Raw genomic sequence first — 16,764 nt, 5'->3', positions numbered from 1 at the left:
ATGTTGCCCGTTCTTGGTACCCTGCATGAACGTGGAACATTTCACCTTGTTACCAGGGCCATTATGCTTTGAAAACCCTGGCTGATTGGCTGATATGCTTTCCAACAGAGTACCAAGCCAGGGTCAACACAGACTGTTCAGAATATCTTCCTAAACTGACATTAAACAGGAAGAAGAGTTTTCTGCTGTAAGCAAGATGACCATGCAGATCTGGCCCGTATTGCTAGCAGTTCTGGTCAAGGTCAGGATGATAGCGGATCTGAGGGGGGCTGCATCAGTAGGTTCTGTTTCTTTAGGCTCCTGAGTAACTATGTGTTGGTCCTACCTTCATGGTGATGTGGTTGGTCACACGGTTAATTCTGTAGTTATGTTATTTGTTCACATTAGTGTTCATTTAAAGTTTAAATTTTTCTATCGGGTGTTAATGGATGACATAATAAATAATGAAGAATAATTAATTCTTCTGGAGCCAAAGACCAAAGAAAAACTAATATTGGTTGTCTTAAGCTTTAATGTTTTGCCTTCATCTTCGCCACAGAATCCCCACCTCCACCCCACACCACCTCAAAAAAAAAAGATCAGTGGAATTTTGTTAAAACACACGAGAAAACCCACCTCTCTTTGGCGCTCTATAACTCAGCCGTACTTCAAAACATCATTCTAAGTTTAAAGAGGTAACAGAAAGTTTAATGTTACAGGTCTGAACTGGCATTTGGGGAACTTTTACACAATCACCATTTACATTTTGTGATTTTTGCATGAAATGTTCATGTGTAATTGATGTCACAGTCTAACTTTTGAATTGCCTAAAATCTTTGCAAACAAACTTCTCCCACAACTTTTTTTGGTACATATACAAATTATACATCAAAACAGGGGTTTCTGTCTTTTTTTCACCCGGTGTGTTTCTCACTGCTATAGGACTAATGGTTTTTCTCACATCTTCCCAGAATTCAGAGAGTCCACAGCCAAGCTTCCATAGACTTAAATTATATTTTAGCTCAAAATTTTTTTCTTTAAAACTAAAAGTAAAGGGTCTGTTTTAAGGGTCTTTTTTGCAATATTTACTACACTGTAGTCCAAAAAATTCACGTGTGTGGCTGTTGACGGTTTAAGAATTTATAAGATTTGATGTATAGCTACACACAGCTACTGTTTAATTGAGGCATGTGTTTCAGGAGTTTTTTGTCGGCCTCTCATTAACTTGGCAGTCAGGGAGTGACAGACACAGGTGTGTGGTTACCATGGTGACGTCAAATAAGCCATTTGATCTTGTTTTTTACACATCAAAATGTCAGCATTTTGGTGCATTTTGGGGGTACTAGTTAATTTACTACACTGTGTCAAAAAGCAGCTCACTCTCAGAAAGGCTGACCCATATGGTGGTATTTTGGCATTTATTCACAAAACCAGTTACCTGCATAACCAATTAATTTTTTTACACCATTCAGTTTTGTAAGATGTGTTAGCAGCAGTTACAGTATTATGGGATGTAGGATGAACAGGCCTCAGGTTTTTAACCATAACAACTTAGTGAAATCTTTTTGACCTGCTGTAGAAAATTGAAAATGTTTATGTAAAAATTACACACAAAACAATGCCATATTCGAAGTTGTCATGATGAAGTATGTTTTGAACTGGTTCTGTAAGGGCGGAAATATGCTTGTTCATGCTTTTCACGTTCACTCTGCCTGTGGCATAAATTTCCTCATCTTTATCTGTCCGCTAAGGGTTGTCAGCTTCTACTGCAGATGAGCTTGTGCTGCCTGGTCTCTCAGACCACGTTGCTGAACTCACCTCTTCCATCTAAACTGGTGGTGCCAAGATACGACAGACAAAAAAGACTGCTGGTCAAACTGCAAGCAGAAGAAGAAAAAACAACATGGACGCTTGTTTTGAGGAAATACTAAGTGAGGAGATCTACTTCTGTCAACATTTGAACAATTTATTACTCAGGAACTGCAAAGACACAAAAACTGCATCTAATTCCTGATGAAAAATCACTTAAAACTTGTTTCTTCTTGTCTTTTGGATAGACAGATCAGCACATCATGGCTGCACTGTAAACTGTAGGTGTCCAAGTGGAAAGCTGTGGAGCAGCTGAACTATAAACACATGCAATAGTTGCCTGCACGGGTGTGGAAAAGCATGAACAACTATGTTTTAGCTTAAGAAAAAGCACAAGAAACCATGTTTTCAAAACATACAAGCAGGTTCTTCTTTCAACCAGACCGAACGGACTACATCTATCATCAGTAGGCACTCCTGACAGTTTTTCTCCTAGGCCAAATTATTTCAGGAGCCTAAACTTTACCACGCTTCAGACAGATCTGAAAAGTGTAACGTGCCATGTTGAAATTTTTGGAACTACCTACTTTCACTTGTTAGAGCTGACAGGTGGGGCAGCTGTGGGAGCCAGCAGTAACATTTCCTTCACAGAACTGAAAATGGCGCTGCACAGCAGGAATGTTTGGTTCCCTTATGTTTCTGTTGTTTTGTGATTTGTTTCTTGTGAGCATCAATTCAATTTCTGCTCAAGCTGTTTGGACAAATGAACAAAACACAGCTGTGAAGATGATTCATTATGCCGATGATTTAGACAAAATGACTGGTCAACATTAGATTTGGAATCCTAAAGCCTCGGTGCAGTACAGTAACCAGCTAAAGGAATCTATAGATATGTGTGTGTATCCATTCTGTACATGTCTGTCTCAAGAGAACATGAAGGATCACACATATCGATCTGATTAACTGAAATGCTTATATGTAAATACATGTATGCAAAGTATAAATGTTAAAAAAGAACATTCCTCTCTTTTTTAGTTTTGACTGTGAAGGGTGTCCTTAGAGGTTTGATGCCACCATGTTGGTTTTAACTATGTCAATATAAATACGGACAAAATAAATAAATGTGTGTGGTGCATAAAAAATAAACAAAGACAAAAAAATATAGGTCTTTTTAGTAAGTTGCATTGTGTGATGAACGTCTAAAGTGCTAAAAATGCATTCAATGGGGAAAACATTTCAATTGAAGAACAAATGAAGGCTTTTAAAAAAATGCCATTTTTGTATATATGGGATTTTTGTAAAATTTTATTTGTATCTGAAACACAGACTACTAAAATTAATTTAATAAAGTACAGTGTGGTCATTTTTCTGGCCTCAGGTTTGCTCATTTCTTCTTTTATGTATTCTGTCAGAGTTCAGAATAAATTTAAATGATTTGTTATTGAATTGTGAGATGTGAAATTTATCAGTATATTCTTTTGCAGAAAAAAACAACAAAAAAAAATACACTTACAACCCCACACCAAGGGGGCAAAAATTACACTTTTAGATTTTTTGGTAATGTAAGGTTTATCGCCCACTACTGAAAGGCATATAATAATGTTTGTGTCTGTGTGTCTGTCCACAAAATATCCCAAGAATCACTGGACAGATTTCAATGGAAAAACTCTCAGGAAATAATCAATAGCTGTACATGTACAACTGATTAACTTTTTTAGTCAGTTCATTTCAAGCCACAGCCAACTCACCTAAGAAAACAAACATTACTATAATTCAGGAACTTTGAAAATTATCGTGCTAAAATTGGGTGTGGTAGTACCTGAACCGATGGCTGGATCTTCGGAATCAGATGAAAACTCTTCAGATTCGGATTCTGATGATCACAAGGACCATCATGGCCGACAAAACAATGAGCATAACAACTGAGTGGAAGGGTGAGAACCAATTACCCCCAGATCAATCAACATAAATTGATCAACAACAATTCTTTATGTTGATCAAATCAACATAAAGAAAGCAGGAGAGAGCTAACATCACTAACTCAAAATTAACTCTTTTACAATGTGAGGACGCTTTAGAGTAGCATTCATGCACTCTCACACCGGAGTAAACTAATCAATTGCAGTTTCAGATTATGACCTTTTTTATGGAAGGAGAATTCTGCCATTAGTCGAGAGCGCACATATTCGATTTGCAAGCAGGATTTCATCTCTTGCTTTCAAAACTTTTAACGCTTGCTCTCTATTTTTAAAAACCTGCTCTCTTTCAATTTTTCTCTTTTCTCTCTCAAATCTTTGTGTTCACGCTCAGATTTCCTCCTCGCGCGCAAAACTTCTCTCTCTCTCACGGATTGGATCTGCGCTTGCAAACCTCTCTGCTCGCTCGCAGATTTTTTCTGCTCTCTCACAGATCTGAGCACCGTCGCCTAACAACCATTCCAGCCAATAGAATGACAGTGTTCCTCTGGGTGGGGGGAGACTCCTCCGGGGTGTGTTTGTTTCCTTCTAGTAAGTGTGCCTGTGTGGCTACAATAGAGCTTTGGAACCGACGTCACTGTGCAGTGACATTGTGGGGCGCTTACTTCTTGCGCAGTTGGTCGGCGCCATCTTTAAAGGCCACAGACCAAAACAAAGAGTATTCCGGTGTTACCGCTGTATTCTCCTGCTTAATGCTAAAAAGCAGCTCAAAACAAAGGGGACTATATCACATCAAACTTCTCCCAGATGCCTAAAGACGGTACAGAGAAAAGAAAGCTAAAATTGGAAAATTCAGAATTCAAAATTCAGTCAAGCTAAATGACAGAGTAAACACAAAATGTAACTTGTATTTAAATTTATTTATTGAATGTGCAGTAAAAATAAATGCATGTTTTTAGCTTATTTGGCAGATATTAAGTCTTTTCATCATATTCTAGTGTTTTTCAACCATGGTCCTCATGTTTTAGATGTTTCCCTGCTTGAGCAATCATGTAATCATCTGAATCAGGAATGTTAAAGCAGGGAACATCTCCAACCTGCTGGGTAGTGTGTCTTGAAGACCAGGGTGGGAAAACATTTGTTGAGATAACCTGTGACCATGCTGTTGCTGTACTCCAACCTTTCACAGAAAACACTAATAATGGGAAGTCTTCTGCATTCGTGAAACTTTACTGCTTCTTGCATGGGACTCCTCAGACTCACTGCAATTTTTATTTTAAAGCTGAGATGAGAGTCTAATGCTAATAGACTTTTTCTTACAGATTTTAAAGTACATGAAATACCAAATCAAGAGATGTAGAACTTCAAACTTAAAGTTACCCTCATATTTCCGCATCCACCCTGATGGTCCACAGAGTGGTGGACCCAAACACAAAGCAGAACTGTAGCATCTTACATCTAGTACAGAGTGTTCACAAACTATGAATCTAAATGTTTTAATATTAAAGTAAGTAGTGGAGCATAACTCTGATCATTAGATGAAAACAATACAATACTTGGTACATATAGTATCTGCATCCCCAGGCATTAAAGGTATACATACTCCACCTTAGCCGTGGTGGAGAGGGTTGATTAAACTGTCTTACAACAACTGGAAATCACTCTTAAAAAATGTAATGAATCTGTATGCAGCTTTAAAAATACATTTGTTTTTCAAAACAGCAGACATTACCAGAAATAGAAAAGCTGCTGGATCCAACAAAGGTCTAGAACAGGAACTGAAGCCTGGAGGTGAGGCTGAAGGGGAATTAATGGACAGACACCAGGTCCTGTATTTTCTCTATATCTAAAAAACAAAGGGCAAAATGTACATCAATAAGTTAATAATTATGCATTATTTTCATTAAACAAAATCCCAGCATTTATTCCCACCTGAAAATAAATATTATACATGCTAAAATAATCAAAAGAATATTGGAAGCACCTAGAATTCCCTGAAAAAATATATAAACAGATATTAAATTCATCTGACAAGTTGCTTACCAATGTGACACTAATTAGCCAATCAGTTACGTTTAATTACAGCACAGCTCAGCACATTTAACAATAACGTACATTGATAATATGCAATTCCGTTTGAGTTAGCTTTATTTTAAAATAAGGTATCCCTGTATCTGTAAAATATCTGGTTGGAGGTTAAACTGTGTCCTACTGACTGATACATTTTCCACAATAAGTTTTGACTGAAATAGAAGTGACCACACAGAAGACTGGGAATCAGCTGCTGTTGTCTTTTAGACAATCAGATGTCAAAAAATAACATTTTAATAATATTTGAATTGCTCTATAAAACATTTATTTGTATGAAGGCAAAATGTTCATATGCAGCTTTAATCAGTTGGTTTGATCTGGGATAGAAAAAACTAAGCAGCCTAGAAACAGACCACAGCTTCACTGAAACTTAGCTTTGAGTCAGTTTGTAGCTCCTGATGCGACAGGATCAGATTATAAACCAGCAACAGCTGCTGTCACAAAGCTGCTGTTATTTTGTGATTACATTCTACAATTAGCTACAGGCTAACCCCCTAACACTGTTCACATGGAGCAGAAACTGTAAGTAGTGTTTCTCTGCTTCTCCTGTGCAGGTGTAAGGGCTTTGTGATGATAAATGAATAAACTCATATAAACTAAGGCAAAATTAACCAGTTGTGTGAAATAAACTGCAGTTACTAGCCATAAAAATTGTACTTACTTTAGAGTTTTGTTGGTGCTGATCCATTTTACGGGAAAACTTGGATAGAACTACTGCTTCCAATCAGTGTGCTGGGTATGCAGCTGCACCAGCACACCCACTAGAAAGTATCAAGCGCACTCAAAGGAACACAGTCATTCTATTAGCTGGAACAGTTGCTAGGCGGCGGTGCTCTCTGATCCACAAGCGAGGTTTGCAAGCGCAGATTCGATCCGTGAGAGAGAGAGAAGTTTTGCGCGCGAGGAGGAAATCTCAGCGCGAACACAAAGGTTTGAGAGAGAAAAGAGAATATTTGAAAGAGAGCAGAAGTTTTGAGTGCAAGCCCTAAAAGTTTTGAAAGCAAGAGATGAAATCCTGCTTGCAAATCGAATATGTGCGCTCTCAACTAATGGCAGAATTCTCCCTCCATACTTTTTTCATCAATAACAAACTGCTCTGAATCACTAACTGATCTCAGGCTGTCGGCCTGTAAGCAGCTCGTACTTTTTAATGACACAAGTTCATTATGCTTGAAGTAAGCCTCTCCTTTTCTCGTCTCCTTCTCTGTGGCAACGTCCTCCTCTCCATTTGCCATTCTTTTAAAATTAAAAATAGTTGAGACTGCTTCATATTGGTCGCTGCACAGGCAATCACCAGAGTTCTGAGAGTAATTCCCACATTGGACCTCATGGATCCATATCTGAGGAAGTTCTTTATCTTTCGGGAATCCAACAAGTGAGACTCCAGTGGTATTTTCTGTCTGGTTTTGAACAATTAATTGCAATTCACTAGGTAAGTTCTTTTGGCTGCTCCCTTCTTCCAAGGTTGCCACAGCAAGCAAACTTACACAAATGATTTGTTCTATGCTGGATGTCCTTCCTGCTGCAACCTGGGCTCGAACTGATGAATGGCTGAATGCCTATAAATCTCAGCAGCTCTGTGGACATCACACATCAGGGGGTCACAGAACATGCCGAAAACACCCAAGTAGCTTTTTCAATATTCAGTAAAAAAATAAAATCACAACAAACATAATTTATGATTTTCTTTTAACTGATGTTAGTTTCCAAACACTTTTAATTTATCTTTTTAAAAAAATCTCCAGTGTAATTTGCTCTTAGAACTCCTGTATGCTTGAGCTTGCTGAAAGTATTTCCAATTTGTGAGTCATATTGTTAATGTAAGGAGGGGGATCCACCTTGATGATGACTACAATGATACGTTAGTGTTTGTGTGTGTGTGTGTGTGTAAGAGAGAGAGACTGAAATAACTTGATAAATAGAGAAATGCATGAGTTATGAAAATTGTCGAGAAAGAGAATAGTTTCCTTTATTTGTATGTATCCCCCTTGAAAAATTCTTGGCCATGCTTGTGTCACCCCTTTGCATAAAAGTCCAGTTTATTTTGTGCTAACCTGTTAATGAGATCTTGTTCCACAGCATTAACACTGATCTGGGCAGGAGTGCAAGTATCTACTTTCTGAAGGGTATGCAGACACATTACATATATTGTATTGTATTGTATACATATATTGTAAATACTGATCAGTACACAGTTGTAACTTGTCATTTTACAAGTAACTAGTAGCTTTAGCTAACCTGAACATTTCCAGGCCTCCTCTTGATACTCTGACAGAACTTACCTTGTCTTTTAACTACTTCGAAAAAAGCTTTTTTTTCCATCCCTACATCTTTATCCTTCTCCCTCTTCCATTTTCTGTTTTTATATATTTTTTCCATCATTGCTTTGGTGCCCCCTCTAGCGCAGTCCTGCACGCCGCATATAGTGCATACCCACTTTCTGCGCCACTGGACTTTGGACATAGGCATCGCTGAACTTAGCAACCATTAACTAGAGGTTAGCTTGCTAATATGAACTGGTTGATGTTAGCTTTTCTATCACACTTTTACAAAAAAAAAACTATTCAAATTCAAAAATACTTTATTATTCCCAAAGGGAAATTAAATGTTGTAGCTCATAATTCTGGTTTAGTTAAAGAGTTGATGGCTGTGGACAGGAAGTGTCTCTCGTAGCGGTCTGTCCCGATTTGTCCCCGGTCCTGGTGTCCTCAAAGAGCCCCACCAGGTGAGCTTGCTGGCCTCCTGCGGGGCCATGATGGCCGAGCTCTGAAAGCTCAGGTCGGTCTGGAACTCCTGGGCGATCTCCTAGACCAGGTGCTGGAAGGGCAGCTTCCGGATGAGCAGCTCGGTGGACTTCTGGTGGATCTCCCTGAGAGCCACGGTCCCGGGCCTGTAGAGGTGAGGCTTCTTCACTCGGGGCGCTCCTGCTGGCAGCTTTGGTGGCGAGCTGCTTCCTGGGAGCTTTACCTCTGTGGATATATGGGCGCTCTGCTTGGTTCTGGCCATGACTGAACTTCAGCGTTCTTCACATTTAACACTTGTTGTCATGGTTACGCATCATAACAAAATGTCCAAAAGTAAAAAGACTTTAGTAAAAATCCTTCTAGCTGCACAGCATCTGATACTAGAGGAAGTAATCATCTAAAAACAGTGATTTACATCCAGAAAAAAAGAGGAATAAATTTTTCAAAAGCAATATCTCAGAAAGAATGGAACAGAGCTGCTCCAACATGCAGCCACCTTGAGCAGCGCAATTTTAGAAGAATGATTGAATGTATGAATAATTACATGAGTCAAGTTCCAAAATGGCATGTTCTTGAATGTCCTAAAAAACACACGTGCTTTTATTAAAAATGTTGTTCAACATTTGCTTTGTAAAGTTGCACTTAAAAAGTACACATCTTGAAGTGGAAACAGGATTCATGTTAATGTCAAAAATAAACCATACACAGCATTTTGAAAATAAATCTGTGTATCTGCCACACTTCATTAGGATCATTTCAAAGTAAAGAAGCTAAACGCTCTAATCTTTAATAGCACATTTTACAGTCATACCTCAGCATGCTGCTCTGGTGCAGCCAGCCACAGGCTTTAAAAATGTCCTAAAGTCCAAACATGACTTAGAGACAGATTCTGTTTTGTGTAGATCGCTCACAACCCAAACACCACTAACTGATGCAAAAACAATATTCATGTCAAACATTTTGGCAAAAAAAGAAGGAAACAAACGTCAAATTTAAATTATAATTAAAAAATAAATGCATGCAGAAACCATTAAAAACCCATAATGTAACAGTTTATTCAAAATATTTGATACATAGAAAGACACACACACATACACACGTAATAGAACTTTCACCTTCATCATGAAACAGAGAAAAGCAGGACAGTAAATTGTAATGTTTATGGACAGTTTGACGGCATGGTTGGGTAGACTTGGGGGGGTTAAGATTAACCACACAAAAAAATGTATGAAACTGACAAATGTGATTTACTTTACAGGCAAGAACTTTAATGTGTAAATTTCCACAGCACCACTATCACCACCGATAACAGCAATTATTGATCTTTTTTGTTTATCCAATTGACCTTTGAACTCTGATACTTTGCTTTTTTTCTACACTTTTGTACAGTAATGAACATAGACTCCTCCTTCTTTCCTACACTCTGATCAGGTATAAGTTATTTGCCAAAAACAAGGCAAAAAAGGTTTAAGATCAATTTGATTTATAACATTATTCATACATATTTTACAATACCGTCACAGTCTGAAATTACTATAAATAAGCAGTAAACCACATTTATTAACTAACATTAATCTCTTGCTGACGCATGTACTATTTTCTTTATAAATAAATTGTCTGTTTACCAGTGCTTCCAGAATAAACACTCTATTCAATCACAATCAGTAACAATGTAATTTGTTGTTTTTCTTTCGGCTGCTTCCTTCTGCAGGAGTCGCCAAAGAGAGCGAACTCCCATGAAAGATTTGGCAATTGTTTTTTATACCAGATGCCCTTCATGACCTTCATGACACAACCTGGGCTTGAACCTGCAGCCTCAGGATTACAAGACTGCAGCACTGACCACCAAGCTACCACGGAACGTAACAATTTAATAAAGTTTTTTGTGCATATATGTACAAAAAAAATGTCCTTTTGTTTTTGTTTTCTTTGAGGTATGATGAGTGTGAAGTCCAATATTACTTCAGGACGTGCAGGTTTAAACTCTTTCCTCCTGGGAAATGAAAAAGCGGCGTATTACCTAATTAAAATCCTGCAGCAGAAATATCCAGAACACCACCATGTAGTATGTAGAAGGAACATTAGTTGCCCTCAGGGATACCTTGGGGCAGTAAAGAAAGTTGTGCAATTATTCCAACATGTGAGGTCATCAGTCTGTTACACACTGAATTCATCACGCTACTCTGGCAACTGGCTTTGGTCACAAACTGAGGAATTGTCTCATTTTTCCACTGTTAATTGTTTTTGGGCTTGGTGTATATTCTCTCTAACAGGGACCTCAAGATGCTCCCCGGGATCTGCTGGTGCCTGTCTATCAAAGACCGGACCGCCTGCTGCACCTGTAACAGCAACAACAAAAAGACTAAATTAGAACAGCAGCACCACATACAGTATGAAGGACCAGAGTTTGATCAAACAGTCTCATCAACACAAACATGAAGAACATTAATCCACAGAAATAGTAACTTACACCTCTTGGGAATTGTTGGCATGAATAGTAAATATGTGACCCATGCTGGCAAAATGAGTCCCAGTAAAGGATTTTTTAAAATTTTGAGTTGTTGTCAAATTCTTTATCTCAAAAGTTTCAAAATGTTTTATAGTTTGTTGAAATTTGGGGATTTATCATGTAGCTAGCAACAAGCTAATTTTATTAACAAGAGTACGGGTTTGAAGCCACGATTTCTTTTGTCTAGAATGATGTAATAAGGAATTCAAGCCCCATATTTCAAAAGGGAAATCTGTAAGCTTCACAATGACGTCACACATTCTTCGAAGGAATTTCTCAGCACTTCAGCAGCTGACAGAGAAAAACGGTATATGGAAACGGAAAACTTACACTTACACTTCTGTGTAACTAAAAGATGCCGTCTTTGCCGGCATTTGTTTTTTACTAATCTCCAGTATGGCAAAAATCAACATTTTTACTTTTCCTGCACTGCTGCCTGTGCGTATTATGACTCATTTTGCCATCACAGGTCTCATATTAAATTAACATATGAATCACTGAAATAGAAATACTCTGTGATGTCCAACCACAGCGCAGTGTATGCTGACTAGGTGAGAATTTGTGCCACAATCTTGGTAAGTGCTATATGGTGTCCTTAATTAGACCACAAATATGAGGGGGAAAAAAACTGAACCCAGCCAAGAAGCCCAACTGCAAAGGTCGTAGTTGGTTACGTTCATCTTTTTCTTTTTTAGATAAACACTAGTCAAATAAATACAGTGTTATTATACCAGGGGTTGTCACTTTCTCTTGACTAATCTACTTTATTAATGTAAAGCAGAATACTGAGGGTCAGCATATATCAGCTAACTGGTAATAAATATCTAGGTAATATTACTGCCATGTATTTTTTAAATATTAGCCATTAGTCAACAAACCTGTTTTGCCTACACTTTATACCACATATTTACATCCACTGTATAAAAAGACAGAACCATTTTTCCCCTCGTCGTCTGGCATTAAATCAGACTAAACCTTTTCTGTTTTAGGTCAGTTAAGATTAACAAAATTAATTATTTTTTAAATGCTTGAATAATGAAAGATTTATTATTATTATTTTCTTCTAAGTCACAGGTTTACACACACCAAGATTACTTTGTCTTTATGCCTTTTGGGAAAGCCCACATGATGATACCAGGGCTTTGGGAGCTTTTGACTGGTTAGTTGACAATTTCTGAGTTCATTGGAGCAACACCTGTGAATGCATTTTAAGGAACACCTCAAACACACTGCTTCTTTGTGTGACATCATGGGAAATCAAAAGAAATCAGCCAAGATATCAGGAAAATAATTGTCAGCCTTCACACCTCTGGTTCATCCTTGGGTGCAGTTTCCAGATACCTGAAGGTTCAACATTCATCTGTTCAAACAATTACACACAAGTATAAACACCATACCAATGTCCTGCCTTCATACCACTCAGGAAAGTTCTGTGTTCCTGAGATGAATGTGTTTTGGTGTGAAATATGAAATCAACCTCAAAACAAAAGCTCTATACAAACATGGTCTTTCAGCCCGTCACTGTTGAAGAAACTACAAACCTAATTGCACAGCCTTAGTACTTAAAAGAATAATCATTTTTGAAGTGATGTTCTGTAAAACAATTATCAATAGTTAGTACCCTACCAGCCATGACGTCAGTCATAGAGCACAGAGTATAGAGAAAGGCTAGGCTAGGCTAACAGCTAGCCAAATGAGGATGTGTGTTTTTAAAATTGTTTTTCAAGCATATAAAACAACTCTTATTCAAAAATTACATAGCAGCATGAAAGAATGCAATATTAACTAAAATTAAACCTCTACACTTTTGCATGACACAGCTTGTCGCTGTTTTTTTCAACTGAACAGTATGTACATTTACTATGCAAATGTACGTGTGTAGAACATAGACAGACGATGATGCTGGGCTGCTAAATGTATCAGTTCATAAGTAGTTGAACAAACATTTGCACTGATCAGGCAAATTGATCAGATGAAGTTAAATGGCTTACAACACTTTTTGTAGAACATCTTATTTTGATTACTTATAACAAAGTGCTGTGAGCAAAACTGCACTTTGTGTTTCCCCTCAGCAACTTGCCTCAAATGTGCTAAACATGTTTAATTCTTCTAGTGGATTTTGGAAAAAGATCACCCTGCAGAGCAGGTTGTAAATTTTAAGTGGAGAACAGGCTACCAAGCTACTAGCACATTAAAACGGAATAATGTGTTTTGGTCCCCGTATTATTGGTATCAGTCTGTCATGGACATTTCATTCACATATCTCATAAAACCTGACAGAAATATTGCTAAAACAATATTCATTTCAATGTTCATTTTGGTCAAAGTTACAAAGAGCCACAGATTGCAGATGTCTGTTTTATACTGATTGTTCAATATTGATTATATCTTGCAGCATTTCTAGTTAAGGACTGCCATCACTGCCAAACATACAAATTTGTAAAGAAAAATTAATGACATCACCTACGAAGACATTTTAATTACACTGCTGTCTCAGCAAAGAACAAAAGCATCAAACATTGATTATTTAAATGTTTTAATTTTTTGTTTATTGTCGTAATCAGCACTGTTTTGTAAGCAGACATCTTCACACATCTGATTGGAGCTGTCTGACAAGAAGTTAGAAGCTTTTAATACCAGAGTCAGCTGAAAACAAGCATCTTTTTTGTTACAGCAGGGAGAATTTTTAGCAATAAGCAGGAGCTTCACACCGTGTTTTATGCAGTAAAACAGCAGAAAAATAAAGCCCACTTTACAACATCTGTATGCTGTGTGTGTTATTGGACTTCTGTGCTGTCCGTAACAAACACAATGGTCAAGCATAGGGTGGTCCGTAAGTTTACATAGTACCAGGCCATCTTAGGCCAAAAGTCGATGATCGATTTTATCATCGTATCATCAGATCTGCGGCCTATGTCTTGGACACTTGGGTGAAAAACGTGCATATTCCATGACTATGAGTATTCCTGACAAATTCAGATCTAGTTCAGGCTTAGGCATAAATTTTTTGTCATGTTCGGATCATGTTCCCAAAATTAAATGCAGTAAAAGTCTGGGTTCAGTCAACTAAAACAAATATTGTCTAATCAGAATCCTGGCTCAACAAAGCAGTTTCTGATAAAGATATTGCTATTAATGGGTATAATGTTTTTGGTGTGATAGGAAAGGTGGAGGAGTGGCAATATACATAAAAAATAAATCTCATGTTACCTTCTGTACTCATGTTCCATCAGTAAGCAACTTGAACTTCTTGCTTTGAAACTAGATTTCTCCTGCAGCCAATCTCTTACAGTTATAGGTTGTTATAAACTACCCTCTACTTCCAATAAAGCCCTCCATGCTCAGGAAGCTTTTGTGGTTGGATTAAATGCTAAAGAGCTTCCTTTGGTTGGTGATTGACTTGATTGGTTGACCTTATTGTGTGCTAAACTTAAATTAATTAATAATTAATTAATTAATTAATTCCTCAACCTGCCTTAGTGCTGAAAACCCAGCAAAATCATCTTTATTTGACTTGATTTTAACAAATGTCTTGCAATATTATACTGACTTGGGTGTGTTTGCGAATGATCTGAGTGATCACTGAACTATTGCAGCCATATAGAATACCAATTTTAAAAAGTCTATATCAAATATTATAATTAAGAGATTGTTTTAAAAAATGGTGAGCATGCATTTCTACATGATGTGGCTGCCTTTGAGTGACGCAAAATGTCTTTAATTGATGATGTAGACTCAGCCTTAGACTACTTTTATGATGAATTTCATTGTACAATCAACACACATGCTCCTTTTTGAAAATATAGGACGCAGGGTAAAAAAAAAAATCCTTGCTTTTCCCCTGAAATAGGAAATCTCAAAGAGAGGGACAATGCTAAGGCCAGGGCACTAAGGCAGAGACAAATTGGCTCAACCTCACTTATAACGACAGCTAAATCAACTTATTACTTGACTGAATCTTCAAAAAATTCAAGTGACTAACAATTTTTAGCAAATCATAACATCATCTTTAGCCACATAATGACAAATGAATTGTTCATCTCTTTACTTACAAATTCTGGCACCCTGTCTAATAGAAGATCTGTACTCGTTTTAACAATGATTTTATTTCTGCTAATTCTTTGTTTGATTCTTTACATTATGAGCTGAAAACCCCCCCATTCGGGTAAAATAATTGTATGTTGTATCCTATATTGTTACTTGTTTTTGATCATCTTTTTATGATGTGTGCTACTGACCTCTTGGCCAGGTCACCTTTGTAAAAGAGATCTTGATCTCAATCAGTTTTTTATCTGGTTAAAAACAGGCTAATGATGTTAATAATGAACTAATCACCATCTGGTGGTGAGTTCGATTCGGTGGTGTGAAGCGTTTCCGGACAAACTTCGTTAACTAAAATTAATAATGAGCATGAACTGGGAAGATCTGGTGGAGACCCCTGTCTGTAATCTTCAACTCAAAACCCCAGGAGAGATTTTCCACATGTCCCGGGAGAGGTCGGGAACATGGAATTTGAATAGGCCAGCTGGGACACTGTGGTCAGACGGACTTCGGCCTCTGTGGTTGCTTAAGTTCGAGGCCATAGTTCTCAATTGGAAAAAGATGCAATGCTTTCTCTGGATTGGGGATGAGTTTCTGCCTTAAGTATTTCAGAGTTTCAAGAGTGATGGTAGGATGGAACTGGAGATGGATAAACAGTCGGGGGCTTCATTTCCAGTGATGAAGGCATTGCTTCATTCAAATCAGGTGTGTCAAAGTAGAGAAGCAACTAAAACATGCAATCTCCGCCAAAACCAGACTCGTCCATTGGATTGCCAAACAGAGAAGCGTGATTCATCACTCCAGAGAACTCATCTTCACTGCTCTAGAGCAGCGACTCCCAATTCTGATCCTTGAGGAACACTATCTTGCATGCTCTAGTTGTTTCTCTGCTCTTCAGCAGGTCTTCAAGTTCTGCAGAAGCCTGTTAATCATTCACTCAATTCAGTTGTGTCAAAGCAGAGAAACAACTAAAACATGCAGGATAGTGTTCCTCGAGGACTGGATTTGGGAATCACTGCTCTAGAGTCCAGTGGCGGCGTGCTTTACACCACTGCATCTGACACTTTACATTGCACTTGGTGATGGGAGGCTTTGATGCAGCTGCTCGGCCATGGAAACCAATTCCATGACGTTCTCTACGCTGTTCTTGAGCTAATCTGAAGGCCACATAAAGTTTGGAGGTCTTTAGTTATTGATAGGCCTGTCACAATAACAAATTTTGCTGGACGATTAATTGTCTCAGAAATTATTGCAGTAAACAATAATATCGTTTGGAGGCTGTTTTAAACAAATGTAATGATAGCATAATAGTGCAAGTACATCCTCCTTAAGATTAATAAACGTTACTTTTAAAAGAACACAACACTGGAACTGGAACACAAAATAAGCAAAACAACCAAAAACAAAAATAAAATGGACTCTCAGCCTCCATTAACAAAACATGCACTTGAATAAAAACTAAATACAAATAAATAAATAAATGGAAATAACCAACCAAAACAGTAGGGATTATAAAGGCGGTAAACTAAACTGCCCTTCAAAAAATAATCATTGGCTCAATAATCAATAATCATTAATCTTTAGAGAAGATGAGCAAAACTGACAGTTTTATCAAAAAAAGTGCAAACAAACAAAAGCACACGGTGATAGAAGCATAAATGTGACATGCCGGCTC

At 37.7% G+C, this 16,764-nt stretch overlaps 2 protein-coding genes across 7 annotated transcripts in view; one reads left to right on the top strand and one right to left on the bottom strand.

The window, feature by feature from the left end:
* Positions 1-3,268, top strand: part of xkr4 (XK related 4) — a 43,008-nt gene extending 39,740 nt beyond the window's left edge. The window contains exons 5-6 of one of the 2 annotated variants that reach the window (XM_037972984.1): positions 1,731-1,910; positions 2,037-3,268. In XM_037972984.1, coding sequence (XP_037828912.1) covers positions 1,731-1,910 — 180 coding nt within the window. In that variant the 3' untranslated portion in view covers positions 2,037-3,268. Of the gene's footprint in view, positions 1-1,730 lie in introns of both variants that reach the window. The other variant, XM_017440293.3, reaches the window with a different exon arrangement.
* Positions 3,269-9,093: 5,825 nt separating this feature from the next.
* tmem68 (transmembrane protein 68) overlaps positions 9,094-16,764 on the bottom strand; it is a 53,698-nt gene continuing 46,027 nt past the window's right edge. For all 5 annotated transcript variants that reach the window (XM_037982005.1, XM_037982007.1, XM_037982006.1 and 2 more), the window contains one exon: positions 9,094-10,878. In XM_037982005.1, coding sequence (XP_037837933.1) covers positions 10,774-10,878 — 105 coding nt within the window. In that variant the 3' untranslated portion in view covers positions 9,094-10,773. The remainder of the gene's footprint in view (positions 10,879-16,764) is intronic.

The sequence above is a fragment of the Kryptolebias marmoratus genome, linkage group LG20 (genome assembly GCF_001649575.2).
Source record: "Kryptolebias marmoratus isolate JLee-2015 linkage group LG20, ASM164957v2, whole genome shotgun sequence".
NCBI classification, from domain to species: domain Eukaryota; kingdom Metazoa; phylum Chordata; class Actinopteri; order Cyprinodontiformes; family Rivulidae; genus Kryptolebias; species Kryptolebias marmoratus.
The sequence above is the reverse complement of the archived record's forward strand: the minus strand, read 5'-3'. Positions and strand labels throughout refer to the sequence as shown.